This window comes from Dipodomys merriami, unplaced genomic scaffold (assembly GCF_024711535.1).
Source record: "Dipodomys merriami isolate MVZ:Mamm:240054 unplaced genomic scaffold, mDipMer1.0.p SCAF_22, whole genome shotgun sequence".
NCBI lineage: Eukaryota > Metazoa > Chordata > Mammalia > Rodentia > Heteromyidae > Dipodomys > Dipodomys merriami.
This window is the reverse complement of record NW_027203604.1, coordinates 9295181-9318019: the sequence shown is the minus strand read 5'-3', so window position 1 is coordinate 9318019 and position 22839 is coordinate 9295181. Positions and strand designations below refer to the sequence as shown.

Here is a 22839-nt window from a genome sequence, read left to right as displayed (position 1 = left end):
CTGTATAGAAGAGCTTTACTGTACATGGGACACTAAGAGCACACCAAATAGCTGCTAATACACGTGATATAATAGTTTTATCATGTCAAAATATGTAATGAGTTTCAAAAGAAGTTACCATAAAATATATTCCAGTGTAAAGAGTTCTTGGCACATTAATAAAAATAAACATACATGTTCATATACATGTAGATGACAGTTATCTATTAATATACTTTCAACTGGAAAAAAAACACCAACAACAAAACACCACATCGACCTGTCTACTCACAAAGTATCATTAGAATCTTCACAAAGATTCTAAAATACATGAGACTCCTTATCACAGCAGTGACCAAATAGAAGTACTAAAGAAACAGTCCTTGTCTATTTATAAAAATAGAAGTCATGGCTGGAGAACGGGGGTGGGGGTGGGGGCGTAGGGGGGGTGTTTCAGGGACTCATGCCTACTGAACCTAGCTACTTAGGAGGTAGAGGATCAACAGGATGGCAATTCAAAGCTATCCACAGGCAAAAAGTTGGATCACCCTCTAACCCCCACTCCCCACCCCTACGCCCCAACCTGTAATTACAGCTATTTGAAAAACCCAGGAAGATGCAGGTAGGAAGACCATGATCTAAGGCCAGCTCTAGGCAAAAACATGAAAACCTATTTGAAAAATAGAGCAAAACAAGTCTAGGTATGTGGTTCAAGGTATGTGGCAAGGGAGAGGTCCAGAATCCCAGTACCACCAAGAATATAAAAAATCCAAAGAATAAAATAAAATTCACACTCAAACCATGTAAATGAAGTTTTTTCAGCCTAAAGACTCAAAATATTAGTACCAAATTCCCATTTCTTTCCCATTTTTCTTTTTCTTTGTTGTCTTTTATTTTAATTTACTTTATTTTTAGCAGTACTAGAGTTTGAATTTGTCAAGGCTCCCAGATTGCCAGGCAGGCACTCGGATTACTTGAGCCACCTCCCCAATCCTTTCTGCTGTCATTATTTTTCAAATGGAGTCTCTCACCTTTTGCCTGGCTGGCCTAAACCTTGGTCTTCCTAAGCTTTTAGCATAACTGGAGATTTTGATGGAAACCTCCACAGACACTTGCTGGCCACTATGACAGAGATCACTGATTCTTTGCAGATTTCACTCTCTCAAGGAGCACATTAAGAAAGCTAAGAAAGAAAATGCTTCTGAGGGGCTGGGAAGGCGGCTCAGTGGTAGAGCGCTTGCCTTACATGCATGAGGCCCTGGGTTCGATTCCTCAGCACCACATAAGTAAAAAGAAAAAAGCCGGAAGTGGTGCTGTGGCTCAAGTGGTAGAGCGCTGGCCTTGAGCTAAAGAGCTGAGGGACAGCGCCCAGGCCCAGAGTTCAGGCCCCATGACTGTACCCGAAAAAAAAAAAAAAGAAAATGCTTCTGATAATAATTAAAATAAAAAGAAAATGCCCTCCAGGTTATAAAGGCAAAATAACAAATAGCCCCTGCTATAAAAAGCATTTGTTTTTCACAATGTTCACAATAAAAATAATAAATGTTTTTAAAAAGCATTTGTTTATTCCTCTTTTTCAAGTATGTCACTGCTTTTTTTAAAATAGTTTTTATTGTTAAAATACCGTACAGAGAGGTTATAGTTACATGAGCAAGGTAATGAGTACATTTCCTATCAAACATTGTTACCTCCTCCTTTGTTTTTCCCCTACCATCCCTTGCCTCCCACCTCCACAACTACACTCCCCCATTTCACTGCTTTTTGATCTGTAGTCTCAGTCTGTATTTAGATACAGATACAGATCTTTGTGTCCCCCTTCTCCCCCTCCCCCACCCCTGGGCCAGCATTGGGGCTTGAACTCAGGGCCTGGGAGCTGTCCCTTAGCTTTTTTACCAAAGATCAGTACTCTATCACTTGAATAATTTCTAGCTTTTTGCTAGTTCATTGGAGATAAGAGTCTCATGGACTCTCTAGGCTAGCTTCAAACTGCCATCCTCCTATTTCTGCCTCCTAAGTAACTAGTATTACAGGTCTGAGACTTTGGCATCTAGCTCAGACTTAATTATATTTATATTTATTTGTATTTGTTTATTTATTGGTACCAGTTCTGGGCTTGAACTCAGGGCCTAGACCATTATCCCTGAACTTTTATACTCAAGGCTAGGACTGTATCACTTGGAACTTACAACTTTTTTTTTGGTACTTAATTGGAAATAAGAGTCTTACAGACTTTCCTGCCCAGGATGGTTTTGAACCTTGATCCTCAGACCTCAGATTATATATTTTAAAACTCAAAAACATTTTTTAAGCTATGAATTTGTTTAAATAAAGCCACCATATTGTATTCCAACTGTTAAGTCCACTATACTTAGAGGATTAACTTGAAATTCAGGATTCTTTTTCATGTATTATTGCTGACTAAAGACTCTTTTAAAGCTTTTTAACATTTATCATTATAGTGGTTAACATGCCTACTAATGTGTACTATGCATCTTGATCAGTAACTCCCTGCTGACTATCCTCCTCTAGCCCATTCTCACGAGCCTTTCAAGTTTCATTTTCACATATGTACACTGATTATTATGACTATTTGCCCACCATTCATCTTCCCATCTGGCCTCTCCCCTTAAAATCACCCCCAGTCAAGATGTGTTTCAGTTTCATGGATTCATTTTGTCTTGAAATTTGGTTATAATTGTCATCCAACACTGTTCTAACTTTTAAAAATTGTTGTTGGTGCTGGGCTTGTAGCTCAGTGGTAGAGCATTTGCTTAGCATATACAAGGTACTGGATTTATCCCCAGCACTGGGAACAACATAATTTTCTAGTGTTAAATATTGGTGATTATTCCACAGCTCTGTAACAATGAAAAATCATTAAGCTATGCAAAGTGTTGGATTATTTGGGGGGGGGGGGGGGCGGGGGAAACGGTCTGGTCGTGGGCCTGACCTCTGGGCCTGGGCGCTGTCCCTCAGCTCTTCAGCTCAAGGCTAGCACTCTACCACTTGAGCCACAGCGCCACTTCTAGCTTTTTTTTCCTGCTTATGTGGTGCTGAGGAATCGAACCCAGGGCCTCATGCATGCAAGGCAAGTGCTCTACCACTGAGCCACCTTCCCAGCCCCAAAGTGTTGGATTTTTATGGCACATTAATTACATTACCAGTAAAGATGTCACTAAAAGGGAGGGTAAGGAGCACTCTGGAGTAGCTGTTTAGACAAGTAGAATAGACAAGTAGAAAGATAGTTCATGCCAGACAGAGGTAAAAAAAGAGGCCAGAATCTCTAAGACAGGACAAAAGAGGTCAAGAGGGAAAGTCAATACAGGACAAGGCCTAAGCTAATAGCCAGAGACATGATGAAGTCACAAAGTACACAAAACTAGGACTGTGTTTCTGCTCAAGGGACTAGTCCAAATAACTGTCTCTAAGTGCCAAATGGGTAGGGGATACCACATATGTGAAAGCTAATCTTTATTTTCCAACCGGAGGATGGAGCCTAAGACCATGTACATGTTAAGCAAGTGCTCTGCCATGGACTACATCCCTGCCTCTTGGTCTTAAAAAGGTAACATTCTTCAAGGTGAGCAATGCCTGGAGACTCTAGTGGCCTGAGTGTGATAACAGTGCCATCATCCTCCAGTGCAGCACAGTACAGGGAATAACATACCCTCCACACCAGCACTGTCATGAAGTTCAGAGTAAAGTACTCTAAGCAAGAAGTGACAAAAGTCACCTGGTTAGGAACAGAGCTAAAACTACGGACTTACAGAATAGAAAATGTTGCTATTTTAAAGACTGATAATGTGATGTTTGTTTAAAATGAACTTACAACATTTCAGGATAAGCAGGGAGAGTAAAACATTTATCACTGAACATCCTTCCTTGCTCACCTCCTTCTGGTCTATTCCAATGCCTCAGAACTGTAGCACTGCAGACTCAGACTAAGCAGGTGCTTTGTGATGTCTTTGCCCCTGCTAGCTAGGTGCCCACCTCATGAAACATGTTGCCAGGAAGCCCTATCTATTCCATGAAAAAGCAAGCTCAAGAGAAACCATATGGCCCTCTCTTCCCAGAAGAGCTCAAATTCCAACAGATTCCAGCTGATTCCTCAGAATTATATGATTTCTAGCTCAGACCAGAAAGTATAAATAAGCAGAAAAAAATCACTGGGTTCATTCTTGTATTCCATTTAACAATTCCATATATAAATTTAAAATGAGCAAAGAATAAATTTCTCACTAAACCCAAGCCTGACAAAGCTTGAAGCCATGGAGTGATGGTGGCTCATGTCTGTAATTCTAGCTACTCAGGAGGATGAAATCACAGTTCAAAGCTAGTCTGAGCAGAAAAGTCTCAGTAACTCTTACCTACAATTAATCAGTAGTAAGTACAGGCATGATTCACATGGTAGAATTCAAACCTTAAGTGAAAAATGAGACTGTAAGATCATGGGTTCAAGCCCCAGTTTGGGCACGCACACACCATGATTCACATGGTAGAGCTCAAACCTTGAGTGAAAAATAAAACTGTAAGACCATGAGTTCAAGCCCCAGTTACACACACACACACACACACACACACACACACACACACACACACGCACGCACGCACGCACGCACACGCACGGCTATTTACCAAGAAGTAGGGATATAACACACACCATGATTCACATGGTAGTTACACACACACACACACACACACACACACACACACACACACACGGCTATTTACCAAGAAGTAGGGATACACACACACACACACACACACACACACACACACACACACACACACACACACACACACACACACACACACACACACACACACACACACACACACACACACACGGCTATTTACCAAGAAGTAGGGATATAAAGTGCCTTTCATTTCTATACTGTTTGGGCCCTTGTTCATATTTTTGTAGTAAGAAAAATGTTTTTAAAATGACAACATAGTCCTCTAAGACAGTAAAAATGGGAGGAAAAAAGTATGGAAAGTTAGACTAATAAGATCAAATCTAAGTAAACTACTACATCTTGTCTATTTCCATCTTTCCCTGCATTTTGGCTGGGTGAAAAAAGAAAATAATATTTAATACATTTGTCTTCTAGGCCTCTAATATTATTTTCTCTGAAGCCCCAAGAACACTTAAGATTTTCAACAATTTTTCTTGCTCTTACTGCCTAAACTATAGAAAGATGTAGTGGGAAAGAAATATATATTAAGCTAATTTTACTAATATAGAAACAGGAATTCTTTTGTTGGAAGATAGACTGAGCTTAAACTATCCCTCTCCTGCTATCATTAAAAAAAAAAAAAAGTGAAACTCAAGAGCTGGGAAGGTAGCTAAGTGGTAGAGTACTTGCCTTGTATGCATTAGGCCGTGGGTTTGACTCCTCAGCACCACAAAAGCATAAAAAACCACAAGTAGCACTGTGGCTCAAGTGGTAGGGTGCTAGACTTGAGCTGAAGAGCTGAGGGACAGCACCCAGGCCCAGAGTTCAGGTCCCACAACAACAACAACAAAAAAGTGAAACTCAAAAAAAAAAAAAAAAAAACAAAGACCTCAGGGGCTGGGAAGGTGGCTCAGTGGTAGAGCACTTGCCTTGCATGCTCGAGGCCCTGGGTTCAATTCCTCAGCACCATATAAGAAAAAAGCCCGAAGTGGTGCTGTGGCTCAAGTGGTAGAGCGCTAGCCTTGAGCTGAAGAGCTGAGGGACAGTGCCCAGGCCCAGAGTTCAGGCCCCACGACCGGACCCAAAAAAAAAAAAAAAAGACCTCAAACAAGCAGCAGCAGCTTATCTTCCCTTTTTTTTGGGGGGGGGGGATCTGGTCGTGGGGCCTGAACTCTGGGCCTGGGCACTGTCCCTCAGCTCTTCAGCTCAAGGCTAGCGCTCTACCACTTGAGCCACAGCGCCACTTCTAGCTTTTTTTTTCCTGCTTATGTGGTGCTGAGGAATCGAACCCAGGGCCTCAGGCATGCAAGGCAAGCACTCTACCACTGAGCCACCTTCCCAGCCCCTTATCTTCCTATTTATAATGTATATCCAACTTTATTTTAAGGAAGTATTTCAGAAAAATACAGCCATGGCCAACCTAGCTCCAATGGAGTCATTAACACAGTACACTTGGCACACAATAAAGCTTCAATGTGCCTGAAACCTTGCAGTTCCTCTTGAAAGAAAGCTGGCTCCTCACAGTGCCAGTGACCCACACCCACTTCTCCAACCACAGCTGTATGGACAAGGGCCAGGCACAGGCACTAGTGGAGCAGCCTGTTGAAGAGTACAAGACATCCATCTCAAAAGACATAGAAGATAGAGAGAAGGGGCCTGCACTCTACAAGTGATACAGTCCCACACAGTTGCAGTACAACACTGAGGGCTGTTGTCTATTCCCAGAAACCCTGGTTCCCAGACACCTTGCTACTCCCAGAGCCAGACTCCACTGCCATACCCTGGACACTTTGGTTAAAAACCATAAGATGTAAAAAATATAAGGTTAGGGTAGTTTTCCTGATGTACATAGATTGTAAGGAAGACAGTGAAAAGCAAGCAAATGGAAGTGGTATGGTTACAAACGAAGTCAGAACAAAAAGGAAGGCATGACAGAACTAGAAGCTGAAAGAGCTCCTAGAAGATGCAGGACAAAACCAGAGTGCTTTGGGGAAACAGTGAGAGGATCAGGGGCTTCTGAGGACATCTCTTATCTGAATCAATACACTGACAGAAGTAGGAATTCTCAAAAAGAGTGGAACAGTGATATGGAGAGAGCAAAATAGAGACTTGCTTAGTGGAAAACAAAATAAATACTGGCAGTGGAGTCTGGGTAGAGAGAGGCAGCAAGAAGCCTGCAAGCAGGGGTGGTCTAGACAGAGCCAAAAAGGCATGAGGGAATCTGGAAGGTTATAGCCAAACCTACAGGGTCAGAAACTCAAAATACATGCGCACAAGCCCAGGACTGGCAATAAATATGCCCACATAAAAATTTCCTTAACTAATCAGGATGCAAAACTATAAAGTCATATACAAAAGAATCCCAAAAAGCGCCGGGCGCTGGTGGCTCACGCCTGTAATCCTAGCTACTCAGGAGGCTGAGATCTGAGGATCGCGGTTCAAAGCCAGCCCGGGCAGGAGAGACCGTGAGACTCCTATCTCCAATAAACCACCAGAAAACCGGAAGTGGCACTGTAACTCAAGTGGTAGAGCGTTCGCCTTGAGCTGAAGAGCTGAGGGACAGCACCCAGGCCCAAAGTTCAAGCCCCACAACTGACCCAAAAAAAAAAAAAAAAAAAAAGAATCCCCAAAAGCATGTTTTTAAAAATCACTTATTTAGTGTGTGCATATGGCTAGGAGGAAGTCTTGTGCCAGGGCTAGTGACTGCAGCCTCACAGCCTTCTATGGGCACCTGCTAAACTGGGGTTGTGTGAGGTAACTAGTCACTAATCCTCAGACCCAGACAAACTGAACAACATATTCTCAGGGCACAGAAGAGAGATGAGCTCAGGGACTATTGCTTGAAGGGAATACAAGCAAAGTAGCCCATAGACTTCAAGATTTGATCTCTGCCAGGATTTAACAGACCACAGCAGTCCAGGACAGGACTGGTAGCAGTAGCCCCCTAAAAGGGCCATGATACAGTGGCCTAGTTCTTATTATTATAAATATAATATGGGCTCGTCATAACTATAAAATTGTCACACACACACACACACACACACACACACACACACACACACACACACACACACACACACACACACACACACACACACACACACACACACACACACACACACACACACACACACACACACACACACCAGTGATAGGATGTTCACCAGAAAATTAAAATGAAGTTTCTCCCTTATTTAGAAACAGGCCAGTAAGAAGGACACTCCAAAGCCAGTGCCAGTGTCTCATGCTTGAAATCCTAGCTACACAGGAGGCTGAGATCTGAGGATCAAGGTTCAAAGACAGTCATGGCAGGAAAGACCTTGAGACTCTTCTTCAATTAATCACCAAAAACTCAAAGTGGTAGCTGTGGCTCAAGTGTACACAAAAGAAATCAACAGTGCCCCAGGCCCTGAGTTCAAACCGCCCCCCCACACACACACATGGACAAGGAGGAAGAGGTGGCACACATGGATGAGGAGGAGGAGGAGAAGACGGAGGGAGGGAGGGAGGGAGGGAGGGAAGGAGGGAGGGAAGGAGAGAGGGAGAGAGGGGAGGAAGAAGAAAAAGATGAAGATAACACCAATGACAGATACCCCAACTATCTCAAGGTTTCTACATCCAATGAACAGAATACCTTCCTAAGACAAGAAAGTGCAGCCTCAGGTATAGATGCCAGATCTGTCTTGAGCTCCACACACTCACCCTGGCCCCAGGATTCTGTCTCCAGCTGCAGTCAAAGTCCTTACTGACAGGGCCAGCCTGGCCACTGAGCCTCTAAGAGTGCAGCAGAAAAACTCAGGATTAAACTCAGATTAAAAGATGTTGGGGTTGAGGTTTGCAAGAACACACCTGTTTGTTTGTGAGAACTCCTTATTTTTCTCTTTTATTAATGAACTCAAGGAGGTTTAGAAGTGCCTCTCCCAATCCTAGCCTAGAATTTTAGGCTTTATATACATTAAAAAGTTTCATGTTGTCCTGAATACAAACAGATCATTCTATTTTTGTATGTGCTAGGTCTTGAACTCAGAGCCTGGACATTGTCCCTGAGCTTTTTTTTTTTTTTTTTTTTTTTTTGCTTAAGGCTAGCACTCTACCACTTGGGCCATAGCTCCACTTCTGGCTTATTAGAGATAAATAAAGAGGCTCACAGACTTTCCTGTTGAGGATGGCTTGGAGTCTCCAACCTCAGGTCTCAGCATTTTGAGTAGCTAGGGCTACACAATAACACCCAACTCCCTCTATCTATGCGCAGAATGGTACTGTTCACAGAAGTATGCACAAAGGGTCAAAACATGTAAGTAGCAAGCAGATGCACTTTCTGAACTTATCTCACAGCCAGTGTGCTTGTATTTCAGTATATGATTAAAATTTTACAAGTCATTAATTGGAAAAATTATTTTGGATTGCTATTATGGCCAAACAAATACTCAACGATTTTCAAAATATACATGATAACAATGGTTAGAACTTGAGGATCCAATTTTAAGGACTAAAATAAAATACTGTAGCAGGACATGGTGGTATATATCTATCATTTCAGTCATCATTTGGGCAATTGAAACAGTATACAGCCAACCTGGGCTACACACTTGAGACAATGCCTGAAAACAAAGCAACAGGCAGGGCATGGTGGCACATGCCTATAATCCCAGCTACTATTAGCCAGAGACAGGAAGATAGAGAAGCTTGAAGCTAACCAGGAAAAAATGAGCACAATACTCTTATCTGAAAAACAAAATCATAAAAGGGCCAAGGAATGGATCTTAAGTTCAAAAGCCCCGAAACAACAAATAGATACCATCAATAACCTTTGGGTGTCAACTGGAAAACTTTGAAGATGTATCTAAATTCATGATATTAAGTCATTATAATATTGTTGATGTGTTTAACAATAATATGATTGAGAATATAGAGAAACAATGTCCTTATTTTTAGGTTGTGGTATTGCAAGCTAATGTTTTCACAGGTTAAACAATATATATCCAAAATAGTTTGAGTTAAAACAAGACAAAGACATATATATTATATATATATATATATTATATATATATATATATATTCATTCCATGGCAAAATGTCAACAATCTCTATACCAAAATGATGGGCATAACAACTTTACGTCCTTTCAACATTTTTATATTTCAAATTTTCTTTAAAAATTAGAAAGAACACAATGAGGATGTTACAAACTGAACTGGTTTTACAGTAACTCCTCAAACTACTGCTCACTTCTAGGCCAGTGACACACAATACAAGAATGGAGCAACTGAGACACATGAGACCCTGGGAGATGCTAAATCATGTCCTTCCAAAGAAAATCAATCCTCTAATAAGTGAGTGTTCATTAGTGTCTCCACTTATAAAAACCTACTGCTTAGCAGCTCTAATGAGCACCTGTGCATCACTCTAAGTCCCTGCTAATCAGAGACTACGATTTCAATCTGTATTTCAATCACAGTATCATCAGGAGCTTACGGCAAAGATTTCAGATCCTGCCACTTCATTCCTCAGAGTACCACCAATAACAAATAGAAAGCTTTTCTCCCTCAAGGACAAAAAGCAAAAGAAAACAAATTCTAACAAGAAGAGAAAAGCCAACTTTTAAAACCAAACTCTGAAAATAGTCCAAACCAAGAACTATTAAAACATTTTTTCATCACACCAATAAGACATAAAGAAGGCAAGAGTTCCTAATTAACAAGAAACAAAATGAGAGGTGCAACAAAGGAATTTTGCTCAAACCTTGAGGACCAACACACTTAAAAGTAAAAACAAATTATATCAGTTTATGACAAGAGGTCCATTCTAACAAAATTCAGAATTTCATAACAATGCATGCCTTGAAAAATCATTCACTTTGGGCTGGGAAGGTGGCTCAGTGGTAGAGTGTTTGTGTGGCATGCAAGAGGCCCTGGGTTCAATTCCTCAGCACCAGATAAGCATAAAAAGCCAGAAGTGGCACTGTGGCTCAGTGGTAGAGCACTAGCCTTGAGCTGAAGAGCTCAGGGACAGTTCCCAGGCCCAGAGTTCAGGCCCCACAACTGACAAAAAAGAAAAATCTTTCACTTTATCTCACCAGTTTGACTGTAAGGAAGGAAACTACTCCCAGAGTTGGAAGCAGACAGAATATCCAAGTCTTCCCAATTCCCCAAGTCACAAACCGCACTTGTGTCTAACAAGCCACAATTACAGTGATAGGAGTCATTAACAAGCACTATCTCAAATGTGCTGCTGGCACATACCAATTTCACTCATTATTGTTACATCATGTTATCACCAAACACAAGCTCCTCACTTTTTCACTTCAGAGATCACAGTGAAGTGCCTCTTCTGACATTCACTGCCATAAACACAGAGGAAATCAAAAGGTAGAAAGGCTTAAAAAACAATTAAGTGTTAACAAAACAGTAAAAATGGAATTGTTCTCTAATAAACTTGGATCTCTAAATTCACTACCTAATCTAAAATGCATTATTTTAAAACTATAAAATTAGTTAAGAAAGTTATGAAAGTTCTCAAATTGTGCTAAAAGATACTGATCTAAGTGAGAAGTGACTTATTACCAACTGAAAGAAAAAAAATATCCTTTGTTTTGACAGGACCAGAATTTGGATCTTATTAGGCAGGCACTTGGTAACTGAGGAAAAATTAGTAATTTTTTGTCTTTAAGTTAAAAATAATGTATAAAAATTTCTTCCATGGGCTGGGAAGGTGGTTCAGTGGTAGAGCGCTTGCCTTGCATGCATGAGGCCCTCGGGTTTGTTTCCTCAGCACCACATAAGAAAAAAGTTGGAAGTGGTACTGTGGCTCAAGTGATAGAGCGCTAACCTTGGGCTGAAAACTGAGGGACAGCGCCCAGGCCCAGAGTTCAGGCCCCATGACCGGACCCAAAAACAAAACAAAAACAAAAACAAAAAAATTTCCTATTTGCATACATGGCATTCCTTGAAGGGCATTTTCTAGGAATTTATGAATTTACTTACAGGTGCTGGAAACAGGAGTAAAATAGTTTTTTTCTTTTTTTTCTTTTTTTTTTTTTTGTCGTGAGCTACAGTGCCACTTCCGGTTTTCTGGTGGTTTACTGGAGATAGGAGTCTCACGGTCTTTCCTGCCCGGGCTGGCTTTGAACCGCGATCCTCAGATCTCAGCCTCCTGAGTAGCTAGGATTACAGGCGTGAGCCATCAGTGCCCGGCTAATAGTTTTTTTCTAAGGGAGTACAAACCTTGAGATGAGGAGAAAATGTGACAATGCTGAAGAGGTAGTGTGTTTCCATAGTGTTCTGTTATGCACCTTATTTTACAATAAAGTATACAACATATACTAACATAAAAGCAAAATCGACACTTGGTTAGTATGAATACTAGAAATGAAGTATGTACCTTTAGTGAGGCTAGTGGATGTTCTGGACCAAGTAAACTCCAATGAAAGGAAGCCAGATCTTCATCAGGTAGTATGTGATTTCCTAGAATAGCACAAAACATAAAAGAATCATCATAAATAATATAGGGAAGCATCACACATGTTGTTTTCTGATATGCACCATACAATTTCCAAACAAATAATATTTTTCCATTTTGTAATATGTAGCAACCTAGAGCAGGCAGACTCCTTGCAGCTGCCTCAAGTACCATGTAAATTCCCCATATAGTTCCCACAGCTTTTAGATAACCACTTCCAGCCATGTTAAATAAATTCCACTTTTTTGAAAATGTAAGTTACACAATGACAGAATATGACATATTGACTAGATCTAAGTTTGATTTGCTCATGAAAACAGTTGTGGCTCAAAAATATGTGAACAAGGCACAACTGTCAAGTACAGAATCAATAGTTATAAAATCAAAACAAAATTAAATGGTAGAGACTGCTGACTGTAGCATCAATGTCACCAATGAACAAAGCATACATAACCTATAGGACTAACACATGCCACTCAGCTTTCTGTCCTATCACTGGAGCTAAGCATACCTTCAAATAAAAACTGCATTAAACTTGAGAAACTACATATTCTATATTCACAGAAGTATTTCAGTGCCCAATAGCAGCTGTACTATGTTTCTTATTTCAATGCAATTTAAAAACAGCACTTTCCTAAATAAGTCTTTGATTTCTATAACTGAGTTAATCACATCCACATTAAGACAGCAGGTTCATTAGTTAGCTGCTATCAGAAAGCAAAACAAGTTAAGATCATTTGAATATTGCTACATCATACTGGTCCAAACACATTAAACAGAGTTATGAGCTACCAGGATGTCCAGAAGAGCTAAGTAAGCCAAGCCTTAACTGTCCAGATGATTGAGTTGTACTGCCCTCCTCTGTTAATAAATTCTACACAATTTTACTGTGAAATATGATAAATAGGATGTGTCAACCAGGCACCAGTGACTCACTTTTTTTTTTTATTTTGCCAGTTGTGGGCAAACGTGAGCTACTGGTACAGTGCTACACTTGTATTACTAGCTACTCAGGAGGCTGAGGTCTGAGAATCACAATTCAAAGCCAGCCTGGGCAAAAAAGCACATGAGACTTTTATCTCCAATTAACCACCAAAAAAGCTGGAAGTAGAGCTGTGGCTCAAATGGTAGAACACTACAGTCTTGAGCAAAAGAGCTCAGGGAAAGCACCCAGGCCCTGAATTCAAGCACCAGGACTGGTACCATCCTTCCCCCACCAAAAAATGAAGTGTTCGAGGTTGAAGATTCAATTTAATAAATTACTAAGCTAATTCCAACACTACTAATAGGTGAAAATTTGCATGAAATACTTAAATCAGTTAATTCTCTCAACTTTCCTAAGACAAAATTTAGATAGCTAGTTTTCTATTATAGAAGAAAAAAATAGGCTTTTTCATTTAAGAATTCTGAAACCTTTCTAAATAGAAAGCTAACCCAATTAAGACCTTACCCATAACTTGCCTAAACTTTTAAGAGATTCTAAGACCTAAATTAGTTGGATGAAATATTCTATTTATTTTAAATCTTCACAATATAATTAGCTAGAAAGGTATGACTTGGCATTATTACCAAGAAATGTACTCAGTATTGCTTAATCCTCCACATTTCAAATTAGTAAGGTGTCCATGCTACAACAGCATACAATTAACACAATTTACATAATTTGCAAATAAATAACCGAACATGGAACTTTCTATACAGCCCCTACCCAGATACTTTTAACAGAGAAGCATTCCGTTCAGTATTTAAAAAAATAGATTTAGTTTCATTTTAAACCACCAAACTCAAAAATCACATTTCCTAAGAAACAATATTTGAAATTAGATCCAAAAAATAACTTGTGAAATCAGAATTTCGCTGTTATATAATAAAACCTAAAATAGTATTTTGCAGTGCTTAAAAAAATTTCTCAAAGCCAGGTGTCAGTGGCTTACATTTGTAATCCTAGCTACTCAGGAGGCTGAGATCTGAGGATCACGATTCAAAGTCAGCCTGGGCAGGGAAGTCCAAGAGACTCTCAGCTCCAATAAACCACTCAGAAAACCAGAAGTGGCACTGTAGCTCAAGTGGTAGAGCGCTAGCTTTGAGCTGAAGAGGCGAGGTACAGTACCCAGGCACAGAATTCAAGCCCCATGACCAAAAAAAAAGAAAAAAATTTTTTTTTCTGAAAATAACCCAGTGTAATTCCCCTCTGAAGCAGCTCAAGACTGGGCTCCTAACTTCTATAGAAAGCACAGTACCTGGGCTGGGAATCTGGCTTGGTGATAAGAGTGCTTGCCTAGCATGCAAGAAGCCCTGGGTTCGATTCCTCAGTACCACATAAAAACAGAAAAAGCCAGAAGTGGCACTGTGGCTCAAGTGGTAGAGTCCTAGCCTTGAGCAGAAGCAGCTCAGGGACAGTGCCCAGGCCCTGAGCTCAAGCATCAGGACTGGCAAAAATAAAATAAAAAAACAAAGCACCTTCATTAGAGAATGCACACCTCCAAAAAGATCCTAAGTGTCCCTAACAGCCCTGACTCCCACCAGAATCTCAGGGTTTAATCACAAGAATACCTCACTCATAAACATATGAACTTCTATCTGGGCACAATTACCACAAGTTCAGCAAATGAGAGCTACAATTAAATAGCTTGAGACATGCACAAAGAGAAAAAGGAAATAATTACACTAGTCAGACATAAAGTGACCCCTTGAAAATTGATTATAAAAATCTTAGTTAAAACAGTATTTTACTCAGGAGGTTGAGATCTGAGGATCTCAGTTTAAAGCCAGCTTAGGGTAGGAAAATCTGTGAGACTCTTATTTCTACCTAACTACAAAAAAGCTGGAGTTGTGGCTTAAGTGGTAGAGCACTAGCCTTGAGCAGAAAAGCTCAGGGACAATGGCCAGACCAGAGTTCAAGCTGCAGGACCAGCACAATAACAACAATATCAACAAAAAAAAACAGTATTTTGGACTTGGAAGTATGGTTCGAGTGGTGGTACTAACAGGGAATGAAAATAAGATTTCATTCTTTCAGGGTGTATGGCACAAAAATTCTTCCAAGAGAATTTTTTGTAAAAAGATTATACATTCATTTACAATACATATTATACATTTACTTAAAATAGTTTTGAAATAATGAGTGTCCTAGGAGTTGGAGTAAGGCAGACAGATTCAAGTGCTAGATTTGAGTTCAACCCCCAGTACTGGAAAAAAAAACCAAAAACAGGTAGCAAGTGTCTGAAAAACCAAGTTTTTTTTTTTCTTAGTGTTTAAATATATAATTTGTACCACAAGTTTAACTTCTAACACTTTTTTTTACCCTCCTCCCCTCCTGCTGTCTAACACTTTTATAGTGGACATGTTAATATCTATGACTGAGAAATGTCATTTTCCTAAAATTTTTACTCACAAATTAGTTTTTTAGCCCAGATAAAACAACATATAGGGCTGGGAATGTGGCTTAGTGGTAGAGTGCTTGCCTAGCATTCATTAAGTCCTGGGTTCGATCCCTCAGTATCACATAAACAAAAAGAACAAAACAAAAACAACACATAAACAAGAATCAAAGCAGCCATGCCAGTGGCTCATATCTGAAATTCTATTTAGAGGCTAATAGAGGAAGGATGGAGGTTTAAGGACAGCCTGGACAGAAATGTCTGAGGTCTATCTCTAACCAGGAAATATATACACACACACACCACTAAACAAACTGGAGATTCAAATACCATGTCTGAGGTCTATCTCTAAAATAACCAGGAAACACACACACACACACACACACACACACACACACACACACACACACACACACACACACACACACACACACACACACACACACACACACACACACACACACACACACACACACACACACACACACACACACCTACCCCTCCCTCCCTCCCTCCCTCCCTCCCTCCCTCCCTCCCTCCTAAACGAAATTCAGGACTGGAGATTCAAATACCAACACTAACCCCAGAAGAAAGAAAAAACAGTACACTATCAGCTCTGCAAAAAAATATCATAAAGAATGCTATAGAAGAGCTTTCCTTGGTACTTCAAAATTCAAGATATACAATCAAAACTTAAATGCATCAAAATCTTTAAAAGATCAATGTATTCAGTGTTTAACTCCCTTATAAGATGAAGTTTCACACTGCTCCACCTACCTAATAGAGCAGCAAAAATAGGAAAACGATTTGGGTTCAGGTCCAGTTGCTTGGCAACTTCATGCATCAGATATTGGCTTGTCGTGAGACTTTTCCCATTGCGGCTCAGTTTTAGGGCATGGGCACTGAAGTAGTAGGGGATGTTGCACAGTGCATAATCGGAGTCATAGGCCACCAAACCATGGAAACCATTCTCTCTGCAGAAACCAATCACTTCTTGATGGTGATCCTCAATGCTCTGGGCAACCTGTGTGAATGCGAACAAAACTTCATCAGGTCTGGGGTAAAACTGTAGCAGCATGTTCAACTAGCAGACATTTTTGTACATAAGGGGCAAAATGACAAACGGTAATATTATCCAGGAGAGGCCAGTCAAAAGTACCTTTAATAAAGTGTGTAGTACATAGTAAGGAAACCTCTGGGGGAAATCAGATTCAAGTCATCTGTCAGTATCTAGAATGCAAATTAATTTTCTATGCTTGATCAAAGTTCACCTTGACTGAAAAATACACAAAGCTGGCTGACTCTTTTGATAGTGTTTTGAAGGAAGGAATACACGAAAACAGGAGAGGGGAGAAAAAAGGAAAAGAATAGAAGGAGGGAGACAGAGAAGCAAGCCACCCACCTTCAGTGGCTTCAATTTTTTGAAAGTAAATCAAATGCATTAAATTTCTATGACAGTTTAGTTCTCCCTCTTGCCACCTCCCAACCAATCAAGGCCAAGATAATATCCCTCACCTACTGTCTCTGGTCCTACTTCCCTGAGATGTTCAACTCAGGAATTTAAAGATGTGTGTACTCATTCTAAAATTAACTGCCATAGCCCACATCAGGACTATTATTTGGACTAGCTCTAAATAAACTGTCATTTTAGTGATGAAAATTTAAGCCAAAGCTTCTTTACTTCTGAATCTACACACATGTACATGCAAAGAAACCATGCACACCAGCTCAGCTTACTATAACAAAGAACGGGTACAGAAGCAACACCACAAAAAAGAAGAAATCCCTCCTTATGAAATCCCCTAGAAACACCCAAGAGCACTAAAAAATTATAAAATATTTCAAATCCAAGACCACCTATTTTTCTCCTACTAATTCAAATACTCCTTAGTCCAACAAAAATTCTTGATGTTTGTGTCCACAATAGCTATGGTACTTCAGACACTAGGACTTAAAATCAGAAGATCCAGTTAAGAAGGGAAAATTAAATTTTCAGAGACTTAAGAAGAGAAACTCATGTACCTTTAACCTGAAATTTCTACAACTCCTCCCACTGTGGTTGTACTGAATAAAAAATTAAATTACATTTAAAATTAAGTTCTAGTGTCCAATGTCTAACATTCTAACTGGAAATCACAGACACAGAACATTTTCATCTCCTCAGAAAAATCTCACTGGCCATGAGTTAATCTCATTCACACTTTCATAATAGAAGTGACTTCCAAATATTGTTGGAATGTTAGCTATAATGCAATCTTCCTGACAGGCAAATAAAACCTATTAAAGACATTTATTTAAAAGAAAAGCAACTTTCTGAATTCTCTTGGTAAAATGTTCAATAAAAATATTTTACTGGGGCTGGGAAGGTGGCTCAGTAGTAGAGCACTTGCCTTGCATGCATGAGGCCCTGGATTCAATTCCTCAGCACCACATAAGAAAAAAGAAAAAAGCCAGAAGTGGTGTTGTGGCTCAAGTGGTAGAGCGCTAGCCTTGAGCTGAAGAGCTGAGGAAAGCACCCAGGCCCAGAGTTCAGTCCCCACGACTGGACCCAAAAAAAAAAAATTTTTTTTTTTAACTTTGCCAAGCGCCAGTAGCTCATGCCTCTAGTCCTAGCTACTCAGGAGGCTGAGATCTAAGGATCACAGTTCAAAGCCAGCTCAGGCAGGAAAATCCGTGAGATCTCTCATCTCCAATTAACCCGCCAGAAAACCAGAAGTAGTGCTGTGGCTCAAGTGGTAGAGCGCTCACCTGAAGAGCTCAGGAACAGCGCCCACGCCCAGAGTTCAAGTCCTATGACCAACCAAAAAAAAAAAAAAAAAAACTTTTTAAGAAAAAAAAAAAATAACACTCTACCCCTTACAACATGCTATTCCATCCTTAAATTTAAAAACATTGGAGCTGGGAATGTGGCTTAGTAGTGGAGTTCGTGTCTACCATGCATGAAGCCCTGGGTTCAGTTCCTCAGTATCACATAAACAGAAAAAGCCAGAAGTGGTGGCTCAAGTAGTAGAGTGCTGGCCTTCAGCACAAAGAAGTTTGGGGACAGTCCCCAGACCCTGAGTTCAGGCTCCAGGGCTGGCAAAAACAAAAACAAAACATTGTATACTAGTTAAAATAGGAAAGTATAGTTTTTTAAAAAAAATCTCTAAGTGGGGCTGAGAAGCTGGCTCAATGGTAGAGTGCTTGCCTCACATGCATGAGGCCCTGGGTTTAATTCCTTAGCACCACATAAGCAGAAAAAAGCCATAAGTGGTGCTGTGGCTCCAGTGGTAGGGCACTAGCCTTGAGCTGAAGAGCTGAAGGACAGTGCCCAGGCCCAGAGTTCAAGCCCCCATGACCACAAAAAAAAAATAAATAAATAAATAAATATCTCTAAAATTAGGCTGCTTCATCTTCTGATTTCCAGAAATGTAATTTCTCAGTCCACGTTCTTTACCCCAAATAATTTTATTACATAGAACTTAAGGAAGAGAACCCCTTAGCAGGTCACCAAGGAGTATGTCCATGCAGATCTGGGACAAGTGCAAGGGCCCATAAACAAATGTGCACATTCCCAGCCACGAACAACCCCAATGAACTCCACCAGGGATCAAAAGCCAAAGAAGGAAATGAAGTCTGAGAGTCGGGGGGCGGGGGATGGTCAGGTCTAACCTGTCAGCTTTCAAATAACACTGTGAGCGTTTTAGAGTGGGCAATATATTTCAAGAACTGTAAAATGTTCATGCTCTTTGACCTAGTAACCGCAGTCCAGGAAATAGAACCTAAAAAAAACAAACCATCAAATAAAAAGTATTACAAACATAAAAAGAATCATAGTACCTTCTTTAGGAAAAACATAAATTAACATTATTGAAGATAGGTATACCACCAGAGTATTGTAGAGATGTGGAGAAACTTGGGGAAAGTTTCACAGTAAAAGATTAAACAAGCATTTCAGAATACAATATGGTGCATACACAACTATGTGAAAGTATGCTTTTAGAAATAGACACACTAGACACTATGTTGAAAATGAACTATACAACTATAGGTAAGGATAGAAGGGAAAAACTGGTAGAGAGGGAGGAAAGGAGTGCTACTGACCAAAAAGAAATATACTCTTTACTTACATAACTCCCCAAGTATTTCTAAGTTATCTATAAAGATTAATAGTGACCAATATCCTGGAGAATTTTATAAAGCAAGGTGGTATATATGCAGTCCATGTTCACCCCTTTCTCTACTCTAACAGATATGCTTGTTTATTCCAAACATTTATTTTCACATGGGCATAAAAAAATAGAGTACAGCTAGGGATGGTGGCACATGCCTGTATTTCCAGCATTCTGTAGGTTGAAGCAACAAGATTGAGAATTTGAAGCCAGCTGTGATACATGGCAAGATAGTATGTCTCAAAAAAAAATAATAAATTAATGTAAAAATTATTAATAACTCACTACAAATTTTGCAAATTATTAACAATATCTTAATCCTCCCCCTAAAGGGACATACAACATTAAACAAATAGCTACTTGCTAGAATTATAGTCCAGAAACACAGGTAAAGTCACATCCATAAGTGTAGACACCACACCTGCTGCTCAGAGCTTAACCTGTCCAGGCCTCCACTAATTTCTCCAACTTAAATGAGTCACAGCAAGGGGGATATGGGGTGGGGAGTGGGAAGTGTAGAAACGTCTAGACTCCAGCTCTTTTTCCATCCCAATCTACTGGACACTCTGTCCAGCTACCACGGCAAAATCTGGAGGATTCTTCACTTTCTGCAGCTATAACTGTAATAACCCCACCCCTACCTCTGTTAAAACTTGTTATGTCTTTATCAGAGGAAATGCAATGTGGAATTACAAACCACAAGGCTGGGCTGTAGCTCAGTGGTAGATGTGTGCTTAGCAAGGGATCTAATACTACAAAACAAAATAAAATCCCCTGAGAGTAACAAAGGCTTTCTCAAAGAGTGAACAGCAAAAGTGTGGTACAACAGTTACTTGGGGGAAGGGGAATGTGTCAGCGCAATTTACCAAATAAATCCACAAAAAGCTTGAATCAACAGTTGAAAGTTGATGGAGCTGGGTTCAGGATGACTGTCTTTGTCAAAGCTCATGCAATTGTTCAGTAAAAAGAATAAAATGTATGGAAATTTAAAAACAAGTTAACCAGTACGTCAGGGGATGCCAAAGCAGAAGACAGATGGACAGGTGTCTCCAACTGTATTAAGCTGTGTATACACAACCTCACTGAGCAGGATGGAGAGAAGGGACTGCTTTGGGTAGCTGAACACTATGTGTGAATGGAAATATTAGGGCTGGACAAGCACCCTGCTCTGCTTGGTAAATTTGGTGTGTCTTCTTGAGTCTGAGTTGACAATTCTGAAATCACTTGGCAGGAAGACTAAGGCAGAAGCAAACGGCACAGGAGCCAGGTTCTTATTGGCAGAGGAAGAAGACACAGTTGAGCAAGGGAGGAGGCGGCTCTGGATTAACATGAGATTTTTATGGGAACTGGTGCTCCAATGAAGACACACAGACAGGGAGGGGGCAGAGCTGCTGGTATACCACTACACACAGACATTCCTGGGCCCAGCACAGGAACAGGAAATCACAAAATGTACTTGCATCATGAAATTTATAATCCTGGCACTCAGGGAGCTGAGGCAAAGGATCAACAGCTCCAAGCCAATATGGACTACACAGAGATCTTGATGACTTAAAACTCAATAAAAACAACAACAAAAATTATTGTGAGACATATTGTTGAAAAGATTATTTCATTCTGAACTCTCCAAAAGTATAATGCAACTTTTAAAAGGCCCCCAAAATTACTTGCTGGTAGTCCACAAAAAGACTAAAACCACCTCCAAGTAGATTAAGCTTTAAATCAAAGTTTAAACTGCCTCATTATAAGAATCCCAGTCTAGTAACCACTGAGACTGTCTGCCACATTGAAAGTGGTGTGAGCAGAAGAGCAAGGAAATAAACTTCAAGACTCCTGTACAGTCCTCTTCAGCTGCTGGCTGAGTGCCAGTGCCCCATACAACACTCCAGCCAGAGAACTGTAAAACCTATCAACAATTTCTTCCCTGCCACCCCTCCCCAACGAAACAAAGTATGTATACTTAATGCTGAAAAGTTTATTAGCAGCAAAATTCCCTACTTTTAGACCCCAGGAAGCACTTTGTATCTAGCTTAAGATAATCATCATAAGCTTATCACCTAGGTGACTACAGCCAGGTACTGGTGACTCATGTCTACAATCCTAGCTACTCAGGAGGCTGAGATCAGAGGATCATGGTTCAAAGCCAGCTCGGGCAGAAAAGTGTGAGACTCCTTTCTTCAATTAACTACCAAAAAGACCAAGGTAGTTATGGCTCAAGTGGTAGAGCACCAGTCTTGAACAAAAAAGCTCAGGGACAGCACTGTCTAAATGGAAACAGCACAAATGTTTCTCCCTAATCTGACGGAAATCACACTACCTCAATGAGTACAGTGCCTAATACCAGGTGGTGAACTCTATCTTCTAATACTTCCAACTCCATCCCTTCCTGTACAGATAACATATCAGAAAGTGGCACTGTGACTCAAGTGGTAGAGTGCTTGCTTTGAGCTGAAGAGCTCAGGGACAGCACCCAGACCCAGAGTTCAAGTCCCAAGATGACAAAAAAACAAAACAAACAGATCAGAATCAAACCAAGTAATAAACAGTTGATACATGTCAGTAAGTAAACTATGAGAGGTTTCTTAATGTTTTTTTTAAAAAAACCAGAGGTTGATATAAATACATTTTCAGACACAAAGAAACAATGTTTCTTTTCTTTGTATAGCCTTTCCTCAGAATAATTCCACACTAGTTCAGAGAATAACTACAGACATCTCCAGCCAGCTTCCTGAATTAGAAGATGGAAATTAATCTGATCAGAAGAAAATGTGAATCCATCTTAATTCTTTCATTTAAAGAAATATTTAGGGGGCTGGGCATGTAGCTTAATGGTAGAGTGCTTGCCTAGAATGCATGAAGCCCTGAATTTTTGATCCCTCCTCAGTACCACATAAACAGAAAAAGCCAGAAGTGGCACTGTGGCTCAAGTGGTAGATTGCTAGCCTTGAGCAAAAGAAGCTCAAAGACAGTGCCCAGGACTGGCAACACACACACACACACACACACACACACACACACACACACACACACACACACACACACACACACACACACACACACACACACACACACACACACACACACACACACACACACACACACACACACACACACACACACACACACACACACACACGAGAATTATTGAATGTCAGCCATGAGCAAGAAACCGAAGCAAGAATACAAGGCCTTGAT

The 22839-nt window shown here is 40.3% G+C and overlaps 1 protein-coding gene across 2 annotated transcripts in view; it reads right to left on the bottom strand.

The window, feature by feature from the left end:
- Fam120a (family with sequence similarity 120 member A) overlaps window positions 1-22839 on the bottom strand; it is a 111959-nt gene that overhangs the window by 74274 nt on the left and 14846 nt on the right. For both annotated transcript variants that reach the window (XM_070033309.1, XM_070033310.1), the window contains exons 2-3: window positions 16271-16517; window positions 12036-12118 (exon numbers count right to left, since the gene is read on the bottom strand). In XM_070033309.1, coding sequence (XP_069889410.1) covers window positions 12036-12118; window positions 16271-16517 — 330 coding nt within the window. The remainder of the gene's footprint in view (window positions 1-12035; window positions 12119-16270; window positions 16518-22839) is intronic.